This window comes from Halichondria panicea, chromosome 12, assembly GCF_963675165.1.
Source record: "Halichondria panicea chromosome 12, odHalPani1.1, whole genome shotgun sequence".
In the NCBI taxonomy this organism is placed as follows: Eukaryota; Metazoa; Porifera; class Demospongiae; order Suberitida; family Halichondriidae; genus Halichondria; species Halichondria panicea.
The window spans coordinates 5775396-5794591 of record NC_087388.1 but is presented as its reverse complement, the minus strand read 5'-3'; the positions used below and the strand labels follow the sequence as shown (position 1 = coordinate 5794591).

Below are 19196 nucleotides of genomic sequence, written 5' to 3'. Positions count from 1 at the left end.
CAAGTAGAAGTAGTTAGTAATACTATGTAGATCTACATGTACAGACAGTGTTTAGATAATTATGTTATCTTGCTTATTATGCTGTTTTGTAGGGCTTGGCAGACATTGATTGTTGAAACACTTATATGAGTTTAAGAGCAAAATTTCCCGGGGTATGCACCCAATTAGATGCATATAGCTGTACATGTACAACGAAACCCTGCTCCAGATGTCCATATACTGGCTGCTGGAATGTGTATTTATAAGCTGGTTGTCTTGTCCTAGCTAGCTATATAGGTGGAATTGTAGATATAGATCAGGTATAATCGGACCTGTTTATTGGATCTCGGCAACTAAAGTAGCTCGATCAGTACTATATAGTGTGTCACTGAATGAGTAGTCATCCTAAGATTACCTTAATCAAAGGAACACAGTGTCTTCAATGGCCAGCTCAACTCATGGTGTTGAAGTACATCTATATAATTATAGTCTTTCCATGCATGCATGCTAGCATCTAGTATATAATTATAGTCTTTCCATGCATGCATGCTAGCATCTATATAATTATATATAATTATATATAGTCTTTCTTTTGTTCCATGCTGGGTTGTTTCTCTTTATATTAGTCCATGGAGAGTACTGATCGTACAACAGGAGGAAATATGCTCTCTATTGACGATCTGCATCATGTTTTAAATATCCTTATTGATGCTAGACATAAGTGGTACAACATTGGGCTGGCTTTGAATGTTCGTGAACTTACTTTGAGAAAAATACGAGCTAATTTTCAGAGTTTGGAGTGTAAGGATGTCGATTGTCTACGAGAGATGTTGTCTCATTGGCTGCGAAATAGTCGATCGACAACCTGGCAGAACATCATCCGAGCTCTTTGTTCGCGATCTGTAGATCAGAGAAAAATTGCTGAGAATATAGGTAGGCTGTCTTATCATATAAAAGTTATTATTAAAATATACTAAATTATTGCACTTTTTATGTGTGTCTTGCAGCCCAATCCAAAGGTCTCACTGCACCAGCTGCTCAGAATCCAATAGCGTTCAGTGCATCAGAGGATGTATCACAACCGACTGAACGTACTCTTACTCAACAGCACAGTGCTAGTATGCCATCATTGGGTGGTGATTACATGTCCTTTGCAGGAGATGAGCTATCAAGGGAACATCGTGCCTCTTCAACTGCCTCAATGACCTGCAATCTCAACAACCCAACTCATGGTAAGTACATTAATTCTATAGTCTGGGTTTTATTGTTTTGCTTCACCCTTGCAGCTGGGCCCATTGATTTCCCCCATATGTTGCGATGGAACAGTCCATGTGATATTCGAGCTCTTAAGGAAATATCCAGCCCCATCGATGCTGCAGTTCACGATGACACGGCATACTTCAGGCCCTATCAGACCAGGAAAATCTATTTATACAATTTGACGAGGGGATGGTCAATAGCAGCTGATTGCCTTGTCAGAGATACTTCTTTGGTTGTGTTGCCTGTTCCTTACAAACAAGCTGTTCGTTTCCTTCTTCACACAATCGGTGGAGTCGAGCGTAAAATTCATCGGCAAAATAAAAACGAAGAAGAATACACAGATGCTATTTATCAGTTGACCGATCCTGCTCACAGAGAATGGACACGTTCAATTTACCCAATATTGAGGACGAAACGAAGCCAGATGGCAGTTGTGTTCAGCAATGGATGCCTAATCATAGTTGGGGGCAACAGTGCTCATGGAATAATACAAACAGTCGATGTTTTGATCGTTACATCCCAAGACAAGGTATGGCATGAGGTTGCCTGTCTTCCTTATAAAGTGTTTCGTGCTTCTGGCTGTGTGTGCAATGGCATGCTTTACATACTAGGAGGATACGTGGTTAGAGATGGAGATATTGTTCCAACAAGGAATGCATGTGTAGCAACAGTGTCGCAACTTGTTAAATCTCACACCAACGATCATGACATCTTCAGGAAAATACAAAGTCTGGAATTTAAACACTCTGGATGTGTGTCGTTTCGCAATCATGTATTGGCAATTGGAGGCTCGAAATTTGACACGGAGACACATCAGCAAAAAGGGGTGAAGCTTGTCCACGTCTATCACACTGGTGAGAATGTTTGGAAGGAGCTGAAAGGTCAATTGTCTGAGCCTCGATGTTTAGGTTTTGCTGCCGCTTTTGAGAACAAGCAAAAGTTAATGACTGTAGGAGGGTATAATAGACCTTATGGAACATGTACTGATACTGTAGAGTTTGCAATCATTCCCAGTGATGAGCCAGAGCAAGTCTGTCAGGCCCCACTACAGTCTGAGAGGGAAGCTGGCGTTGAGGAGGCGTTGGTGAGTGATGCACAGCTGGACCGTGTGCGAGAAAGGAAGGTGTGGTTTGTGTGAGGTGTGTGTGTGTGTGTGTGTGTGGGGCAACTTAATGTCTTTATGCAAATTGATATTTATTTTTTTTAGGCTGAAAAAGATTCTTTTAAAATGGATGATGTAAAGAAGCAAAGAAAGATGGACAAAGGAAAGGGCAGAGTCAGCAGCAGAGATGAGAGTCAAAGTGTTCACGCTCAATGTACTTTACTTTAAATTAACATTAATTAGCACCTACCTTAACCATGATTTGATGTTGATGTTGATATCACTCTTTTCTAACAATTCTCATTGTAATGTTAGTGTTCCACTTCTTCCCTTTGTTGTTGTGCAGCCTGCATCAATCAGCTTTGTTATGTGTTTTGTAGAATTCATTGTGTTTTGACAGTTTGTTGCATGTGTGTAGGGGGTTAATTAGGTGCGTGGGCGTGAGAAGCTTTAGTCCTGCATGTGCATTGTGTCAAGTGTTCCTGCGGTAAAAGTAGTACCATACTTTTTATTACAGTGGCATGCCACCCTAATATAGCAGTGCCAAGTCCAACGAATATTACTACAATTGCATGAGCGCCATGCATGCATGCACGTTTAATTTATTGGTACAGTGGAACCCCTCTACCTTTGGGGAACAATGTTTTGGCCTTTATACAGAGGTGGCCTTTGTTGAGAGGTTGTTTTGTACACAAACTGTTTATTTGGGACCTGGGTGCCTGGCCGTTATATAGCAACTGGCCTTTATTCGGAGGTGGTTGCTAACAGAGGTTCCACTGTATTACGCTAACTATATAACACAGCCGGAAATCGACGTTATATATGCGTACATTATAGCCTCGTGGAACAGCTACTATATTCCTAAGCGCCACTCTAATTGAGTAAGCGCCAAACTTATTCTATTTGTACACCAATGAAAAATGTTTTGTGGTGCTGTAATTAGACGAAAGAGCCCTAACCAAGAGAGCACTGCAGTAGTCAGTGGAGACAATAACACTACTAGTGGTACTAGTGGTGAGGGGGAACAAACTATCCAATACCAAAAAATGAACCAACTCTTTTGCACATTACATATATTTGTACATGCATGTATACCTCTATAATTGTGTTTTTGCTGTTGTGGTATCATAACCTTGAAACCATTCAACAGATTAGGTTGGCAAAACATTATAATTATGCATCGCATTCCATGTAAAAATACAAAAAATCCCAGGGAGAACACCACCCATCCACCTGTATATATGCTGTACACATGCATGTGGCATAATTATTATGACTGTGGATGATAGTACACCGTCCCGTCTAGTTGTGGTATATTGCATGCAGTTAAAGCTTCTAAACCAGTTCTTTGCCAGATAAATCTGCCTGCTCTATATTGTACTAACTGGAAATCTCTAAAGGTGTGCCCACTGAGTATGCATACTAACTATAGTATAATTATTATGTATAGCAAATAAATAATTATGAGCTATCTAGCTATAATTATAGCATTGTTAACTTTTTAGCTGTATAATTATAGGTGCTGGTGTAATTATGTGTTATATACTGTATTCAGTTCAGATTGAAGTCAAGGTATCTATGGCTGATCCTGATAATCAATTTTTGAAGCTGTTTTTGCTATTGCGCATAATTGGTACAACTTTGGCATCGCTCTGGAAGTTTGTGACTCTAAGTTGAAAGAGATTAAAGAAGATCATGCCAATACTGGATGCAGGAATTGTCTACGAGAGATGTTGTCTCATTGGCTGCGAAATGGTCAATCGACAACCTGGCAGGACATTATCCAAGCTCTCTGTTCCCGAACTGTAGGCCAGAGAAAAATTGCTGAGGAAATAGGTAGACTGGTTTGGTCATTAATTCTAGTTTATGTAGTCACTAATATTAACTGCATCACTATAATTATTATGCCTCGGTGCGCATGCGCAAGCGAGGTATACGGTAGTGTGTTTGTGTGTCTGTGTGTGTGTCTGTGTAGACCGCTACAGCTGCTCAAGGATGAATTAAGTGCAAGTAAGAGTTTCTATATGCTTCTAGTCATGTTTACTTGGATTTTAATTCGTGGATTTGCAAAATAATGCTTCGTTCTCGAGTTATGCCTAGTTTTGCTTACTTGGAATGCTATTGCAGCCTTTTCAGAAGAGTCCGTAGCAAAACTTGTTCACCGAGTGTTACTACTCTACTTAGTAGTTAGCTCTGCATTAGAACGCTAGCTATTGGTAGCTGCAAGAGTGAGCAGAGAGCTGCAAGGCTCTGCTGACTTTCAGCCATTAATTTTAGACTTGAACTTTTGGCATCGATCGTTTTTAACAACAATCATGGTCGATCATTACCCACTCTATTCGGTTGATTGCATCATAGATAATAGAGACAGGGATTGGAAACGTTCACGTGACCCAGTATACAACCCATGTAGTGACATCTTGCAGCTGTGTCGTATGCGTGTCTCGCGGTTACAAGTGTTAATTGTTTGTTTACTATTCTACTCTTTTGACAATTGGATGGCTATGAATCTGCTTTAGACCACAAAACTGTGTAGCCACCCCCGCAATCATCTTATGTGTGCTATACCAGTGTTAAATCTCTGTTTTCTGCAGGAAAACCTCTATGAAGAAAGGTTAGTAGAGAGTCAAAGTGTTACAATATACTTGTGGAGTTTTTAGAACTTTATTAAAGTTTTCTGTACATTTTTAGAAACAAGAGTAGGTTCATTTGACAGCACTGTGTTGCACTGTCCTGTTGATTAGTCCAAATACATGTTTAAGGACCAGTTGTAACAGTAAATCAGTGCAGAATCATTGGTTGCTGTGTGGAGTTTTCCTGACCTTGCAAATGATTAAGAACAAGTGTTAAGGAGTCTCATTTGCTAAGAAGTGGTTGTAGAAATGCATGGTTAATAAAGATTAACATATAAATACTCTGAGAGATCACAACATTAAAACGTCCTGCATGTACATGTACGTATGTATGTGTAGGTAATACTGATGGAACATAGACAGTTTACGTTTGGTAAATTAAATGTAATAATGCTGAAAGGCACCGACTAGGGTCTTGAAGGCTCAAAACCAGCCCAACAGTGCACACATACACAATGATCACAATGATTCCGTATCAGAAAAGGTAAACTTAATGGTAACAATTTTGTTATTGCTATTGTTCACAGGTTCCATCTCTTGCTGACATCCAGTCTAGATATTTATTAGTGCCGTCATACATCGAACAAAGTAGTAATGGTGTTCTTCTCATTTATTTCAATCTTGGCCAACTCCTGAGCTGCACCTTGAAACATCGATCACAGTTTGAGATTTAAGTCTCCCTGGCCCTGAGCAAGCACTGCCACAATTTTTTTCCACAGACATTGGTAATCAAGCTCACTTGCTGCAGTACTACCAGTGACTGTTTCTGCCTAGCCTGCGCCTGGAGACTAGCTTGCTGCTTGCCATAGGAATATTAAACCATTGCCACCTGTCATGTAACTCTATTAAATCCCCACCATTAATTGGTCACGTGATGGAGACACGCATCTGAACCAAGAATGCTATGAATATCATTACGTTTCCAATCCCTTTCCGTGCTCTATTATCTATGATTGCATGCAGCAAAATTCATCATGATAATTATAATCAATGTGTGTATAATATAAAAGCTAGCTATTAGTAGTTTTATGTTATGTAGCTTTGGCACCTCCACCGAGGCATCAGCACCTGCGGTGCTTTCATTATATATATGTCTCATACAGCCTCACGCTACAAACGTCTCACTGTGCCTGCTGCTTCACAACAGACTGGTGGTGCTCAACAGTTGAGTAGCCACATGTCACATGTACCTCATGGCTCTTCTACTGACACAATGACCAGTCTTAACAGCCCAATTCTAGGTAAATACGTAAACGATATACGTAAACGATCACATCTATAATTATAGCTGTTGTTCCCCATGCTAATTATAAAGTTGTTCTTTGATTCCACCCTTTGCAGCTGGGCCCATTGGTTTCCCCTCTTTGCTGCAATGGAACACTCGGTTTGATATTCCAGCTCTGCAGAAAATGTCCAGCCCCATCGATGCTGCAGTTCACGGCGACACAGCATATTTCAGACCCTATCACAGCAGGAAAATCTATTCATACAATTTGAACAGCTGCAGTGAATGGGCCAAGTGCCTTGTCAGAGATGCTGCTTTGGTTATGTTGCCTGTTCCTTACGAAGGAGCTATCCATTTCCATCTTCACACAATCGGTGGAATCAAGCGTTGACAAAATGAAAACGAAGAAGAATTCACAGATGCTATCTATCAGTTGACCGATCCTGCTCACAGAGAATGGATATGCTCAAGCAGTTATCCAAAACTGAAAACGAATCGAAGTCAAGTTACAGTTGTGCTCAACAATGACTGCCTAATCATTGCTGGTGGCAATAGTGCTAATGGACCAGTAAACACAGTCGATGTTTTAAACGTTACGTGTCAAAATAAGGAATGGTGTGAGGTTGCCAGTCTTCCTTACAAAGTGTTTCATGCTTCCGGCTGTGTGTGCAATGGCATGGTTTACATACTAGGAGGATACGTGTCTCCTTTTGATCCAATCAGAAGTGCTTGTGTAGCTACAGTGTCACAGCTTGTTGAATCTCACAGCAATGATCAAGGCATTTTCAAGGCAATAAAAGATTTGGAACTTTATGATTCTGCATGTGTGGCGGTTCACAACCGTACTATAGTAGCAGTCGGAGGTTGGAAATCGGACACGGAGACAGGTCAGCAGAAAGAAACGAAGCTTGTCCACAAATATGACACAGATGAGAATGATTGGAAGGAGCTGAAAGATGTTTTACTTTTGCTGCTGCTTTTGAAGACAAGATTATGATAGTTGGCGAGTACGATAGACCTAATGGAACATTTACTGATTGTGTAGAATTTACATTAATTAATTAAGTGTTTGCAATTGTTGTTTTTTGTGTTTTGCGCCCAACTAGGACCGAGGCTAGATTATCAGCTAAAAAGAGGGGAGGGGTTTGTTGATTTCTCAACTAATGGAGTATATACATCATTGAATTTGTTCTGCCCTCTAGCTATTCTGTACATAGTCATACACAGGTACTACAGGTGTCTCATAGTTTGATACTGCAGGGGCCAGTTCATAAGGTATGTCCTCGAAATCTGCATCTCCATAAATTGGATTGACTAGTTCTGCATCGTTGAGTGATTCCTGGCTGCCATATATCGGGTTGTCAAACTCTGCTGTTTCTGAAGTGATGGTATTTGTTCTGTTCTCAGGAATCCCATACACTGGGTTGTCTCCAGGTATGTAGGAAATGGTGTCTCCTGTGGAAAACAACAGTATATTAGCAACTCCTTTTATGAACTATTATAAAACATGTTTACGCATATCGTGGTAACACAATAGATAAATAAGTAAACAGTGCGTGTAGCTACTTCCATGTTAGTACGTAAAAAGCTTACCTTGAAACTGAGTGTCTTGAATGGTCTTCCCCTGAGCTCTCCTCCGCACACACACCACCACGACCACTATCAGGAGCAGGAGTATCAGCATCAGCACTAGGAGACCTCCCACCACTCCTCCTATCAGGCTACTAGTGAGACCCACTGGACCACCACCCAGCTCTGCATGCAGGGGGTATAGATCTATACAGTATCATTTAAAAGTATTAGATTACAATACCTGCAGTACTAGTGTTGCACATCTCTCCAGTGAAGCCAGACACACATTCACAACTGAACGAGTTGACACCATCCACACACACACCATTTCCACTGCAGTTCCTATTCACACAATCATCAATGTTGGTCTCACAATCAGCACCAGTATAGCCAGGATCACAGTCACATAGGAACATGTTCACCATGTCAACACAACCACCATTTCCACTGCAGTTTATTCCATCACATTCATCAATGTCAGTCTCGCAAATTACATCAGTGTAACCAGGGAAACAATCACAATCAAAGCCGTTAACTCTGTCAGTACAGTTGCCTCGTCCACTGCAGTTTACGTTCACACAATCATCAATGTCAGTCTCACATCTCTGTCCAGTGTAGCCAGGATCACATGAGCAGGTGAAGATGGCTATTCCATGAGAGCAGTTACCATGGCCACTGCACACACTCTCTAATAGTACACTCTCCAATAGCAAGCACTCATCAATGTCCACCTCACAATCAGCACCAGTATAGCCAGCATTGCAAACACATGTGTAAGAGTTGACTTCATCCACACAGCGACCATTTCCACTGCAGCTCTGCCCCTCACAATCATCAATATCCACCTCACAATCAGCACCAGTATAGCCAGGTTCACAAACACAGGAGTAAGAGTTGACACCATCCACACAGCGACCATTTCCACTGCAGCTCTGCCCCTCACAATCATCAATATCCACCTCACAATCAGCACCAGTATAGCCAGGTTCACAAACACAGGAGTAAGAGTTGACACCATCCACACAGCGACCATTTCCACTGCAACTCTGCCCCTCACAATCATCAATGTCCACCTCACAATCAGCACCAGTATAGCCAGCATTACATGCACAAATGTAGGAATCAAGGCCGTTATTACATGTTCCTCTCTCATTGCAATTTCTGTTGATGCAAAAGTTTTGACTCTCACAGTTTGCACCGATATAGGGAGGGATACAGTTGCAGGTGGGACCATTAAATCCATTCACACACCTTCCTCTTTCACTGCATGTGACAGGATTGACCTCACAATGATCGAGTATCTCACAACTGCTTCCGGAGTAGAATGGAGCACAGAACACAGTAACATTGACAGTGAGAGAGAGCCCAATATTTGATATTAACTCAGATAATGTGGTTGTTAATCCCGCTGAAAAACTTAGATCAAATCGAATCCTCACAATAAGATCAGCACTGAATGGATTAAAGCTATCAAGATCACCCACTAGTATGTAAAGCTGAGCTCCCTATACAATAGTAAGAGTTAAATACAATATTAATACAGTGATCATTATACCTCCCAGGCTGTTGATATTCCAGTCAGATTGAATGGATTAGGGAGTCCCAGTATAGTAGGTTGTGAGAAATCAATGTCTGCCCCATCAACGATACTGGTACTGATTGCAGTAAATCCAGGTTCATTTCTGGGACACCTTACAGCAGTACTGAAACGTGGCATCAGGCAGTAGATGAAGAAGGTGTCACAGCGCTCCCCTTCGGTACATCCTCCACCATTGTTGGCTGGATCACAACATTGAACATCAGAGCGTCTGTTGAATGGATTACTGTAGGAGAGCATCTTCACTTGTACCACATAGTCTGCAGACACCAGTACACTGAGCTGCAAGCATTGGGACTCTCTACTGCAGCTACTGACTATTATACCACTCACCTTCCCCAGCCATAGACACAGGCAGCTCATACACAATACAAGGACTCTCATTCTCAGCAGCATACAGTATATAGTTCAAAGCCAGTAACTATCTTGTTTGATTTGTTAACAGCTATAGCTAGCTATGATGTGTTTAATTTAAATGGTGATCTCTATAATTGTACTGTACTGAATCACATCACATGCATCCTGCTTGCATTCCATCACTGATGATGCAGGGCTTGCAACCTCACAACACAGGATGACCTGTAGCCTTTCATTGGTAATCACCTTGCTAGCCTCGATTCAAGGCCGATTATTTTAATCGGCCTGGAATCGAGGCTATCACCTTGCTAGATGACCAGAATGTATACAGAATTAGCCTCGATCCCAGGCCGAGTTTTCGCTTTTATAACGGTTAGGCGAACAACTGGGCCTGGTACTAGTTGTCTGCGCATGCGTCAAATTTTCATTGTATTTGTGGTCGGCAAAAATATTTGAAATGAAAATGCACAGAGTGAGTACACAAAATATGCACATAGGGAGCTGCTTCACAAAGGCCTGGGGAGTTGCCAGTTGTGCTGCAGCACGATTACAGTGACCCAGGGCAACTTCAGGATGATTGAATGCCTTCAAATTACGTTTCAAAAAGAGTTAGCAGGCTGCTGGACTTCTCTGATTCTAGCCAACTCGTGACTCAATTAAATTTTGCTTGAGAAAACGTTGATTCTCTTGATGCCTCTGAGATACCCAGTAACGCTCGAACAAGCAGGTCATACTCCAGTCCTGTGAGTATAGGACAATATTAAAAGAAACCAAAGACGGTTAAACCCTTACCTCAAACTGTCCAGTCTCGTTAGTATAGCCAAGAGGAGCACAGTTGGGATAGCTGGATAGTAGCCATTGCTCCTGTACAGAGAAGTTGACATTCTAAATACGTGTAGATCTATATACATATTAAATTTCTCGTATTAAACAGGTTATAGTGCCATTGTCAACGAGCTGATGATGGCAGCACCAAGTTCTCTAGCTCACACTCTTCACTTGATCCACCATATGAATGATTAAACTATATAGTCTACCTAGATCTTGCCAAACATGAACAAGACTTGATAGCATAGGGCACACAAAAATATCTGACCTTAACAAGCTTGACAAAGCTTTATACCTCTTCCCTTGTTGTTTAGTCTTCAGAATAATGTTTTCTAAGCTTCAGAGAAGACAGAAGCTTCAGCTAAGAGCCATTCCAATCGATTTCAATAATGATAAAACGGGAACTGACTTCTAGTACGATAGTACACGAATATAAATGTCACAAAAGTGAACGAGAATATACTAATAGCCAGAAATGGGCTAATTGGTTGACACATGTGCAAGTACCAGGCTTTATAAAAGCGAAAACTCGGCCTGGGATCGAGGCTAGACTTAGCCTCCTTCACCGGCCTTTGGGAAGTGCAGCCTGGGATCGAGGCTAGGCTAGGCTAGACTAGAATGTATGTATAGTGAGTCCCCTACACTGCGTAAACTACAAGCAAGCACTTCATGCAGATTCAAGAATCAAACTATAGATCTACAGTAATTGTGTTAGGGAAAATGTATAATACATAACATTCTTCAATAATTATGGTATATGTGTTAGGGGAAAAAATATAAATCCATTACGTTTTTAGTACATAATTATAAAGTCATTGCCTCATGTTGACATCGTCATAGATACCACTAGTCTGTACCAGTCCATTCTCATGCTCGGCAACGGTTGCATAGCTAACATTCACATTTATCGTGAGTCTCTCGTCCTTCTCATCCACACTCTCATACACTGATGGGAGGGGCTCCGACATATCATACAGTGGGTAGTCATACACTTGTAGAGAAGAGGGAGTAGTGAGGGTGTTGGGTTGAGTCATCTTACAAACACCGTACACCACGTTATTCTGACATGGTATGTCATTGTCAACTGTTCCTCCTCCACTAGCTGCAGGGAGAGCAATAAGTTATTGTACAGTATTGATAGAGTGAGATAGACCTACCGTATTGTGATGAATCTTGCTTGTTTTTAAAGATAATCACTATGAGAATAGCTATGACAGCAATCAGTACAACACCCACTAGTCCCCCCACCACACCACCAGCTATAGCAGCTGTTGCACCATCTGATCTAGCCTCTGCAGCAAATAGAAAGCTAACATGATGAAAGCCTTATACAGCATTGGATCACTATGAAACTAATTATAGCAATATCAAGTGTATACATTCTCCCCCACTTGTTGTTATAAAGAGTGTACCTTGTGTCTCCACACTGCACGTCTCTCCAGTGAAGCCAGACACACAATCACAACTGAACGAGTTGACACCATCCACACACACACCATTTCCACTGCAGTTCCTATTCACGCAATCATCAATGTTGGTCTCACAATCAGCACCAGTGTAGCCAGGTTCACAGTCACATAGGAACATGTTCACCATGTCAACACAGCCACCATTTCCACTGCAGTTTATTCCATCACATTCATCAATGTGATCAGTCTGGCAAATTGTATCTGTGTAACCAAAAAAACAATAACAATCATAACCGTTAACTCTGTCAGTACAGTTGCCTCGTCCACTGCATTCACACAATCATCAATGTCAGTCTCACATCTCTGTCCAGTGTAGCCAGGATCACATGAGCAGGTGAAGGTGGCTATTCCATGAGAGCAGTTACCATGGCCACTGACCACCCTCTCCAATAGCAAGCACTCATCAATGTCCACCTCACAATCAATACCAGTGTAGCCAGCATTGCAAACACAAGAGTAAGAGTTGACCTCATCCACACAGCGACCATTTCCACTGCAGCTCTGCCCCTCACAATCATCAACGTCCACCTCACAATCAGCACCAGTATAGCCAGCATTGCAAACACAGGTATAAAAATTAAAGCCGTTATTACATGTTCCTCTCTCATTGCAATTTTTGTTGATGCAAAAGTTTTGACTCTCACAGTTTGCACCGATATAGGGAGGGATACAGATGCAGGTAGGACTATTAAATCCATTCACACACGTTCTCGTTCACTGCATGTGACAGGATTGGACTGACACTGATCGAGTATCTCACAACTGCTTCCAGAGTAGAATGGAGCACATAACACAGTAGCATTGACAGTGATAGAAGGCCTGGTATTTGATAACTCAGATAATGTGGTTGTTAATCCCACTGAGAAACTTAGATCAAATCGAATCCTCACAATAAGTTCAGCCCTGAATGGATTAGAGCTATCAAGATCAACCACTTGTATGTAAAGCTGAGCTCCCTACAATAGTAAGAGATGGTAAATTGAATTAATACAGTGATCATTATACCTCCCAGGTTGTCGATATTCCAGTCAGATTGAATGGATTAGGGAGTCCCAGTATAGTAGGTTGTGAGAAATCAATGTCTGCCCCATCAGTGGTATTGGTGGTACTGACTGCAGTAAATCCGGGCTCATTACTGGGACACCCTACAGCAGTACTGAAACGTGGCATCAGGCAGTAGATGAAGTAGGTATCACAGCGCTCCCCTTCGGTACATCCTCCACCATTGTTGGCTGGATCACAACATTGAACATCAGAGCGTGTGTTGAATGGATTACTGTAGGAGAGCATCTTCACTTGTACCACATAGTCTGCAGACACCAGTACACTGAGCTGCAAGCATTGGGACTCTCAACTGCAGCTACTGACTATTGCCTTACACAAGATCAACTTTCATGAGATCAACTCCCACGAGATCAGAGCAACTTTGCATGAGGTCAACTCAACTGTCAATAGATCAACTCTCACAGAATCAACTTTTCATAGGATCAACTCAACTCCTGAAGTCAACTCAAATCAACTCTAATCTTGTTGTCCACTTTTTAAAGGTGTTGGCCTACTATTGTGCATGTGCACCCATGACAGGTATTGAGTAATAAGCCCCTATAGATTTAGCACAATGCACGCTCATTCGCAATGGCTCAATCATCGAGGGGTACAAAAAAATGTATATCTACAAGAAAAAAGACGTACATTTTATGGTATCTGTGGTATTTTGTCCACTGACATTTGTTAACAGCTTGGCTTGCCATCCAACAGAATGCTTCACACATTGACGAGCTAGTAGACTATTTCATGCACTTACATGTAGTCTAACCTGGATTAATGGAAACATTCACTTTCAATCACATCAGTCCAGAACCAACAACGGTATTTTAATAATGAAAAAGTCATCGTTAGTACAAAAGCAACCCCTCAACACAAAGGCTGCCTCTGTATAATGGCCTTAAATTTCCTCCGAAGGTGTTTGTTATAATAGGGTACGATACACTCAAATTTCAGTGAGATGGTGAAAATAATAGCTTAGAGATAGGATGTACGTTACTGCGTTCTATCGTGATAAGCACCACTGAACTGATCAACCTCTATGGTATGTGATATCTCGTGCCAACTATGTAATCCAATAGGCCCTCTAATAACCAACACCCACTCAAGTCAATGGCCCACACTTTAAAGGTGCTGTTTCAAATTCTTACCCATGCAGCCGTACAGCCTGTAGTAGTACCGAACAGTATAATGGCAGCTGCAAAAATTCAACCAACAGGCATCCGATTAATATGGATTGAGACATCCAACCAAAACAAAGATTCAGAGCTACATGCATGTTTGTAGCTACATCTCGGCCATAGAGATGCAGAATAAAAGAGAAGAATCCATGCCAGGTGTTCTACTATCCAATCCACAACGTCATCCACAATAATTATACTGGCATGTACATTTTTCGCTGGTTATTTTTTCTACAGGGTTGTCTAAGTTCACCGTGTTTGAAGCAGTAATCGGCCAGTGTGATTGACAGTGCGTGCAGTAGTGTGTGTTTTGAATTATTGCACAAATTTTGACTCGTGTTTAGACTGCTCTATTTCTGCAGGGAAGGGCCACAGCAAGAAACTGAATTGACAGATAGCTTAGTTAGCCTTTTATCTGTCTAAATGTGTGAAATTATAGTCAATGAATATTCTCATGCATTACTATTGATATTTGAAAAATTGCACTATTTTCATATTTCATCGCGTTTTGTCTGACTGACTAAGTAAGTACCGTATATCTTCTAAGTAAGTAAGTAACTTTCTTGGAAAGCATTTCCTCCTTGTACAGACATGTTCAGAAGATTCTAGATACAGCCTCTAGTCGACTAGAACCCGGACCATGGGCGTTTTTCTCAGAATTGCGTTCGCTTCCAAGAGGTAGATGACCTCTCAGGCTCCACTTTTCTTACCTACGCAATTCCGCCATCTTTATTATTGCAACAATGTATTGCGCATGTTCAGTAATTAATTTCGTTTTACACCTGCTGCTCAAAGTGAGCAGTGAGCTAAAAACTTACTCCAACTTTCTGATAAGTTATTGAAGACTCTTTGACTGTCAAAGATTATTCAGGTAAGCTCAGTACCAACAGCTATAATCCCACAGTCATGCCCTTCAATCTGTGCAGTTTTCTTGTCAGTGTGGGCTGTATCAGTGACTCCTCTTGTTGAAAGTGCTACCTCTCTCTAGCTCTGTGATCAACAGATTGTCTACATCTTACTCTGTGATCAACAGATAAGACTAATCTTACGTTGTGCATTTTAGACTCATGCCATTCAAAGTAAGAAAGCGCGAAGAGAGAAGGTCGTATTATGTCAATAGGATTGATACTGCCCAATCCCTATCTAACCAATATTACAATGTAAACCGTGATACTATAATCACCCAAACAAAACTTAGGAATCGCACTCTGTTGAGTAGAAATCCGTCAAAAGTCAAGGTGGATTCTAGACAGCGTGTATCTGACCACCGATCTCAATATCCCCTCCAGGCCACAGATTCCACTATAGGAAGGCTGTTTCTAAGCATAGGGATTTGAATCCCCTTCAGGCAAAATCTTCCACTAGGAAGGCTGTTTCTAAGCATAGGGATTTGAATCCCCTTCAGGCAAAATCTTCCACAAAGAAGGCTGTTTCTAAGCATAGGAATTTGAATCCCCTTCAGGCAAAATCTTCCACAAAGAAGGCTGTTGGAAAATATAGGGTTTCTAATCCAGCGACAAACCGGATTCGAAACAGGCTAGCTGTTTCACGCCACTATTTAAAAAACACTCTGTGTAGTAGAGCTCTCTCACGGACCTCTACTGCGCGTAGTTACATGAATCAGCTTCAACGTTACCGCAAAAAAGTCTTTGCTGACATCGAAAGCGTCACACAAACGGCGTGCAAAAGCTTTTAACCGTAGAAGGAAGCTAAAATACCAGCTAGCTGAACCAACCCAGCAAGTAATGCACTCCCTAACGAGCAGCCTACAGGACACTTTCGTAAAAAGTAAAGTCCTTACAAATTGCATCCTTGAAAGCCTCAGAAGTATTCCAAACTGGAATGCTAGCCAAAATAACAAAGCACGCAAACACGCTGCATGTAAGCTTGCTGCCAGTCACTTAGTGAGGATCAGCCTCAATGCTCGCAGAAAAGCTGTAGCTGGCCTACTAGGGGTCAAGAGAGATGTCATGGACGCACCCCTGACGTGCATTAAGGACTTAGGCGATAGGTGGCATACAGATTCTAGAGAGCCTTACTTTTACGAAGCTGGGTACACCCACGACCACCTGCCTCAATGTACGTACACTAGTGGCATACCCAGTATCGAGGAGCCAGTGCATGACCTCCCCACTCCGATACAGGTAAAAAATGACGGTGAGTGCGTGCTCTCAGACCACAAACCTGTCGTAGCTAAAAAACACCCTAAAGATGGGAAAAAGAAAACACCAAAACCCACGTGGTCCTGTACGGCCAGATGTAGGCAGGTTTCTGATAGTGAATTTGAAACCATTGTAAACTTGCACGACATGTTTAGCGAGGACGTTCAGGTTCTCCGAGACCGCCTCGGCGCCCTTCATGCATGTCCGTATGTGCAAACATACATACAGGAATGGGAAGTCCCATTCAACCCAGAAATGCCAGATTACGAACACCGTGTCAAAGAGAGGATGGGCCATCCTCTACACTGTAAAAAATGATGTGTGGTTTTCACGCAGAGTGCGTGGCTATTGTGGCAAATGTGCGTTTTTTCTCGCATTTTTTCCTGATAGTTGCCACAATAGTCACGCACTTGCGTGAAAACCACACATCATTTTTTACAGTGCAGCTTGTCACTTGTTCGGCAGCGAGTGTGCTAATCCGTTGAGGACTCTCAGAAATGCTCTCGTGCACTATCCCGCCCTGTCAAAGTTACAAAACCAAATTAACGAAGCATTAAGAACAAGCAAAACAATTGACAAAATTGACACTGGCATTAAGAACCACGACCACCAGCTGCTCCTCAAAGCTTGCCAACTAGGTTTAAATGAGCTGTTTGATCGCAAATGCGACGAACCACAGGAGGTTAGTAAAGCTAGCGATACACTAGACACTCTGTTTAGAGTGAAACACCTAGAAGCTTTACTAATGTCAAAGTACACTCCGATTATACTGAAGTACGACAAAAAGGTTCGCGACTATGCGATAAACGTGTGCATTTGTTGTGACCAACTGTTCAGACGTGATCAGTGTACAAAGGTGTTGCATGATAGCCTTTGCGATAATATCACCTGGTTAACCATCAAAGCATACGCTTTAATGGTTAATCCGGCTGTGTGGGAACAAGAAACGGTGTACATGTGCAACTATTGTAAACCGTCTAGGTCTGTAGTTAACGATCTTGAAACGGTCCCCCAGCCGAACGAGCTAAAGGGGCTCGACTCCTTTAGCTTGCAATTGATTCAACTGGCAAAAACTTTTCAAACTATAATCAGATTGAAAACGTACTCAAAGAAAGTCCCCGCGCACAATTGTCTCAAGGCATGCAAGGGAAACATGTTCATTCTGCCTTTGCCCATGTCAAACACGGCTGAAACGCTAGCTCTAAACGAATGCGGACTGCCTAAACCTCAACTGTACGTTAAAGTCGACGGGGTTCCCACAAAGAAAAATGTTCTTTGGCAGAAATTCGTCGACATTAACAAAATCAAGGGGGCTTTGACGAAACTCAAAGAAATAAACTGGTTGTACGTAGACGTAAAGCCGGACAAAGTAGAACAGTCCATGGACGACGTCGTCATAGAGGTTACAAACAGTGCAACCAGTAGCATGGTCGAAAAGGTGACCGACCAGTCGGGGTACACGGCCGGCATACAAGCTTACACGCAACGCAATTTAGACACTTTCAAACCCAATGTCGCCGACATAGACCAGTTTAAAATGCTTAGGGTGAATGAATATCCGTTAAAGAGTAGCCAGGAGCATTTAGATGTCATGTGCTTTCCAGACCTTTTCCCAATAGGTATATTCGGCGAGTTCCACCCTCGCGACGAGCACCTGGCTTTCAGTGAGTACGTAAAGTCGTGTCTAAACAACAAAGACTCTAGGTACAGAAAAAGTAGCGAGTACCTGTTCTACCTCATGCACCTAAAACTCATGAGAGAGATCAAGGCGAGCATTTTCAACGTGCTTAAAAACACCTCGAGCAGACATTCGTCTGTCAAAGACCTGCTGGTAAAGCTAGACAAAAAAGACGGCGAGCTGGAGGGAAACCTCTCCACAATCATGAGGAGTGTGCGTGGAACCAAGCAGTACTGGCAAAACGCTTCCGGTGACCTAGAGGCTCTAGTTAAGGACTTTGGTCTTGAATTAATGTAATACTGTATGAAAAAAGAAAGGGAATCAAAACTAAAAAACATTTGCAATGTGAACGTTGCTAGGATTGCCAGGAAAAGAAAAGCGCAAAAAAGCGAAGAAACAAGAAATTTGGCGAGTGCATAACTCCAATCCGTTACAACGTCATGAACATGTACAGTCGAGTGGCCTACTGTTGATAAGGAATTTTAAAATCGAAATACAGGTTGCAGGGTAAATACACAGTCATTGGTCTTTATCTGCTGGTCATGAATAACTTGGAATACTTCCACCCACACATCCAACACTTGCGTGTTTGCTCAACACTGTAAGGGAGTCATAAACACATAACTATAGCCTGCAAAAAATGCACATAATTAACATCACTATAATTATTACTTGCAATGTGAAAGGATTGGCCAGGAAAAGTACCAAAACAAAAATAATAATCATAACTTATTGAAACAGTATACATGTGAATGACGTTGTAACGGATTGGAGTTATGCACTCGCCGAATTTCTTGTTTCTTCGCTTTTTCGCGCTTTTCTTTTCCTGGCAATCCTAGCAACGTTCACATTGCAAATGTTTTTTAATTTTGATATTACTTATACTTCCAAAGATAATGAGCTGAAATGTGAAAAATAAAAAGTTCCAGTCTCTTTGGTTGGAGCACTATAGTTGATAGCATTGTATAACCTTAATTTATAACTATATAGATCTAAGTTATGTATATGTGCATGTATATACTGTGAGTTGTATTACATACAGTTCAGATTGAAGTCAAGTATGGCTATGGCCGATCCTGATGACACACCAGTGGTTCCTCCCAGTCCAG

General features: G+C 41.7%; 4 protein-coding genes and 2 long non-coding RNA genes across 7 annotated transcripts in view; 3 read left to right on the top strand and 3 right to left on the bottom strand.

Annotated features, from left to right (window-relative positions):
* Positions 1–160: 160 nt before the first annotated feature.
* LOC135345359 (uncharacterized) lies at positions 161–2743 on the top strand. Of its 2 annotated transcripts, none has more exons than XM_064542764.1 (5): positions 161–448; positions 606–912; positions 987–1211; positions 1266–2323; positions 2447–2743. In XM_064542764.1, the coding sequence occupies exons 1-5, from the start codon at positions 422–424 to the stop codon at positions 2567–2569; spliced, it is 1740 nt and encodes a 579-aa protein (XP_064398834.1). In that variant the 5' UTR covers positions 161–421; the 3' UTR covers positions 2570–2743. The 2 variants fall into 2 exon arrangements, with proteins under 2 accessions (XP_064398834.1, XP_064398833.1); XM_064542763.1 differs by having other exon boundaries at positions 162–448; positions 1266–2362.
* Positions 2744–3619: 876 nt separating this feature from the next.
* On the top strand, positions 3620–5152 carry LOC135345358 (uncharacterized). Its single transcript, XR_010397724.1, has 3 exons — positions 3620–3741; positions 3897–4177; positions 4936–5152. It is a non-coding gene; the product is annotated as an uncharacterized LOC135345358 (long non-coding RNA).
* A 2134-nt stretch (positions 5153–7286) lies between these two features.
* On the bottom strand, positions 7287–12241 carry LOC135345508 (fibropellin-1-like). Its single transcript, XM_064542925.1, has 7 exons — positions 11966–12241; positions 11711–11845; positions 11373–11655; positions 9327–9726; positions 8013–9276; positions 7793–7954; positions 7287–7654 (listed from the first exon to the last, which is right to left on the bottom strand). Exons 1-7 carry the CDS (start codon positions 12147–12149, stop codon positions 7398–7400), a joined length of 2685 nt encoding a protein of 894 aa, XP_064398995.1. The 5' UTR covers positions 12150–12241; the 3' UTR covers positions 7287–7397.
* On the bottom strand, positions 10066–10996 carry LOC135345357 (uncharacterized). The gene is made up of 3 exons (XR_010397723.1): positions 10822–10996; positions 10518–10589; positions 10066–10466 (listed from the first exon to the last, which is right to left on the bottom strand). It is a non-coding gene; the product is annotated as an uncharacterized LOC135345357 (long non-coding RNA).
* Positions 12242–12590: 349 nt separating the features above from the next.
* The window catches only part of LOC135345356 (uncharacterized), a 63479-nt gene continuing 56873 nt past the window's right edge, over positions 12591–19196 (bottom strand). Inside the window, exons 2-3 of the mRNA XM_064542762.1 lie at positions 13028–13354; positions 12591–12978 (exon numbers count right to left, since the gene is read on the bottom strand). Of these exons, the coding sequence (XP_064398832.1) occupies positions 12721–12978; positions 13028–13354 (585 nt within the window). The 3' untranslated portion in view covers positions 12591–12720. The remainder of the gene's footprint in view (positions 12979–13027; positions 13355–19196) is intronic.
* LOC135345352 (uncharacterized) lies at positions 15958–19147 on the top strand. The gene has a single exon (XM_064542757.1). The coding sequence runs from the start codon at positions 17155–17157 to the stop codon at positions 18382–18384; it is 1230 nt and encodes a 409-aa protein (XP_064398827.1). The 5' UTR covers positions 15958–17154; the 3' UTR covers positions 18385–19147.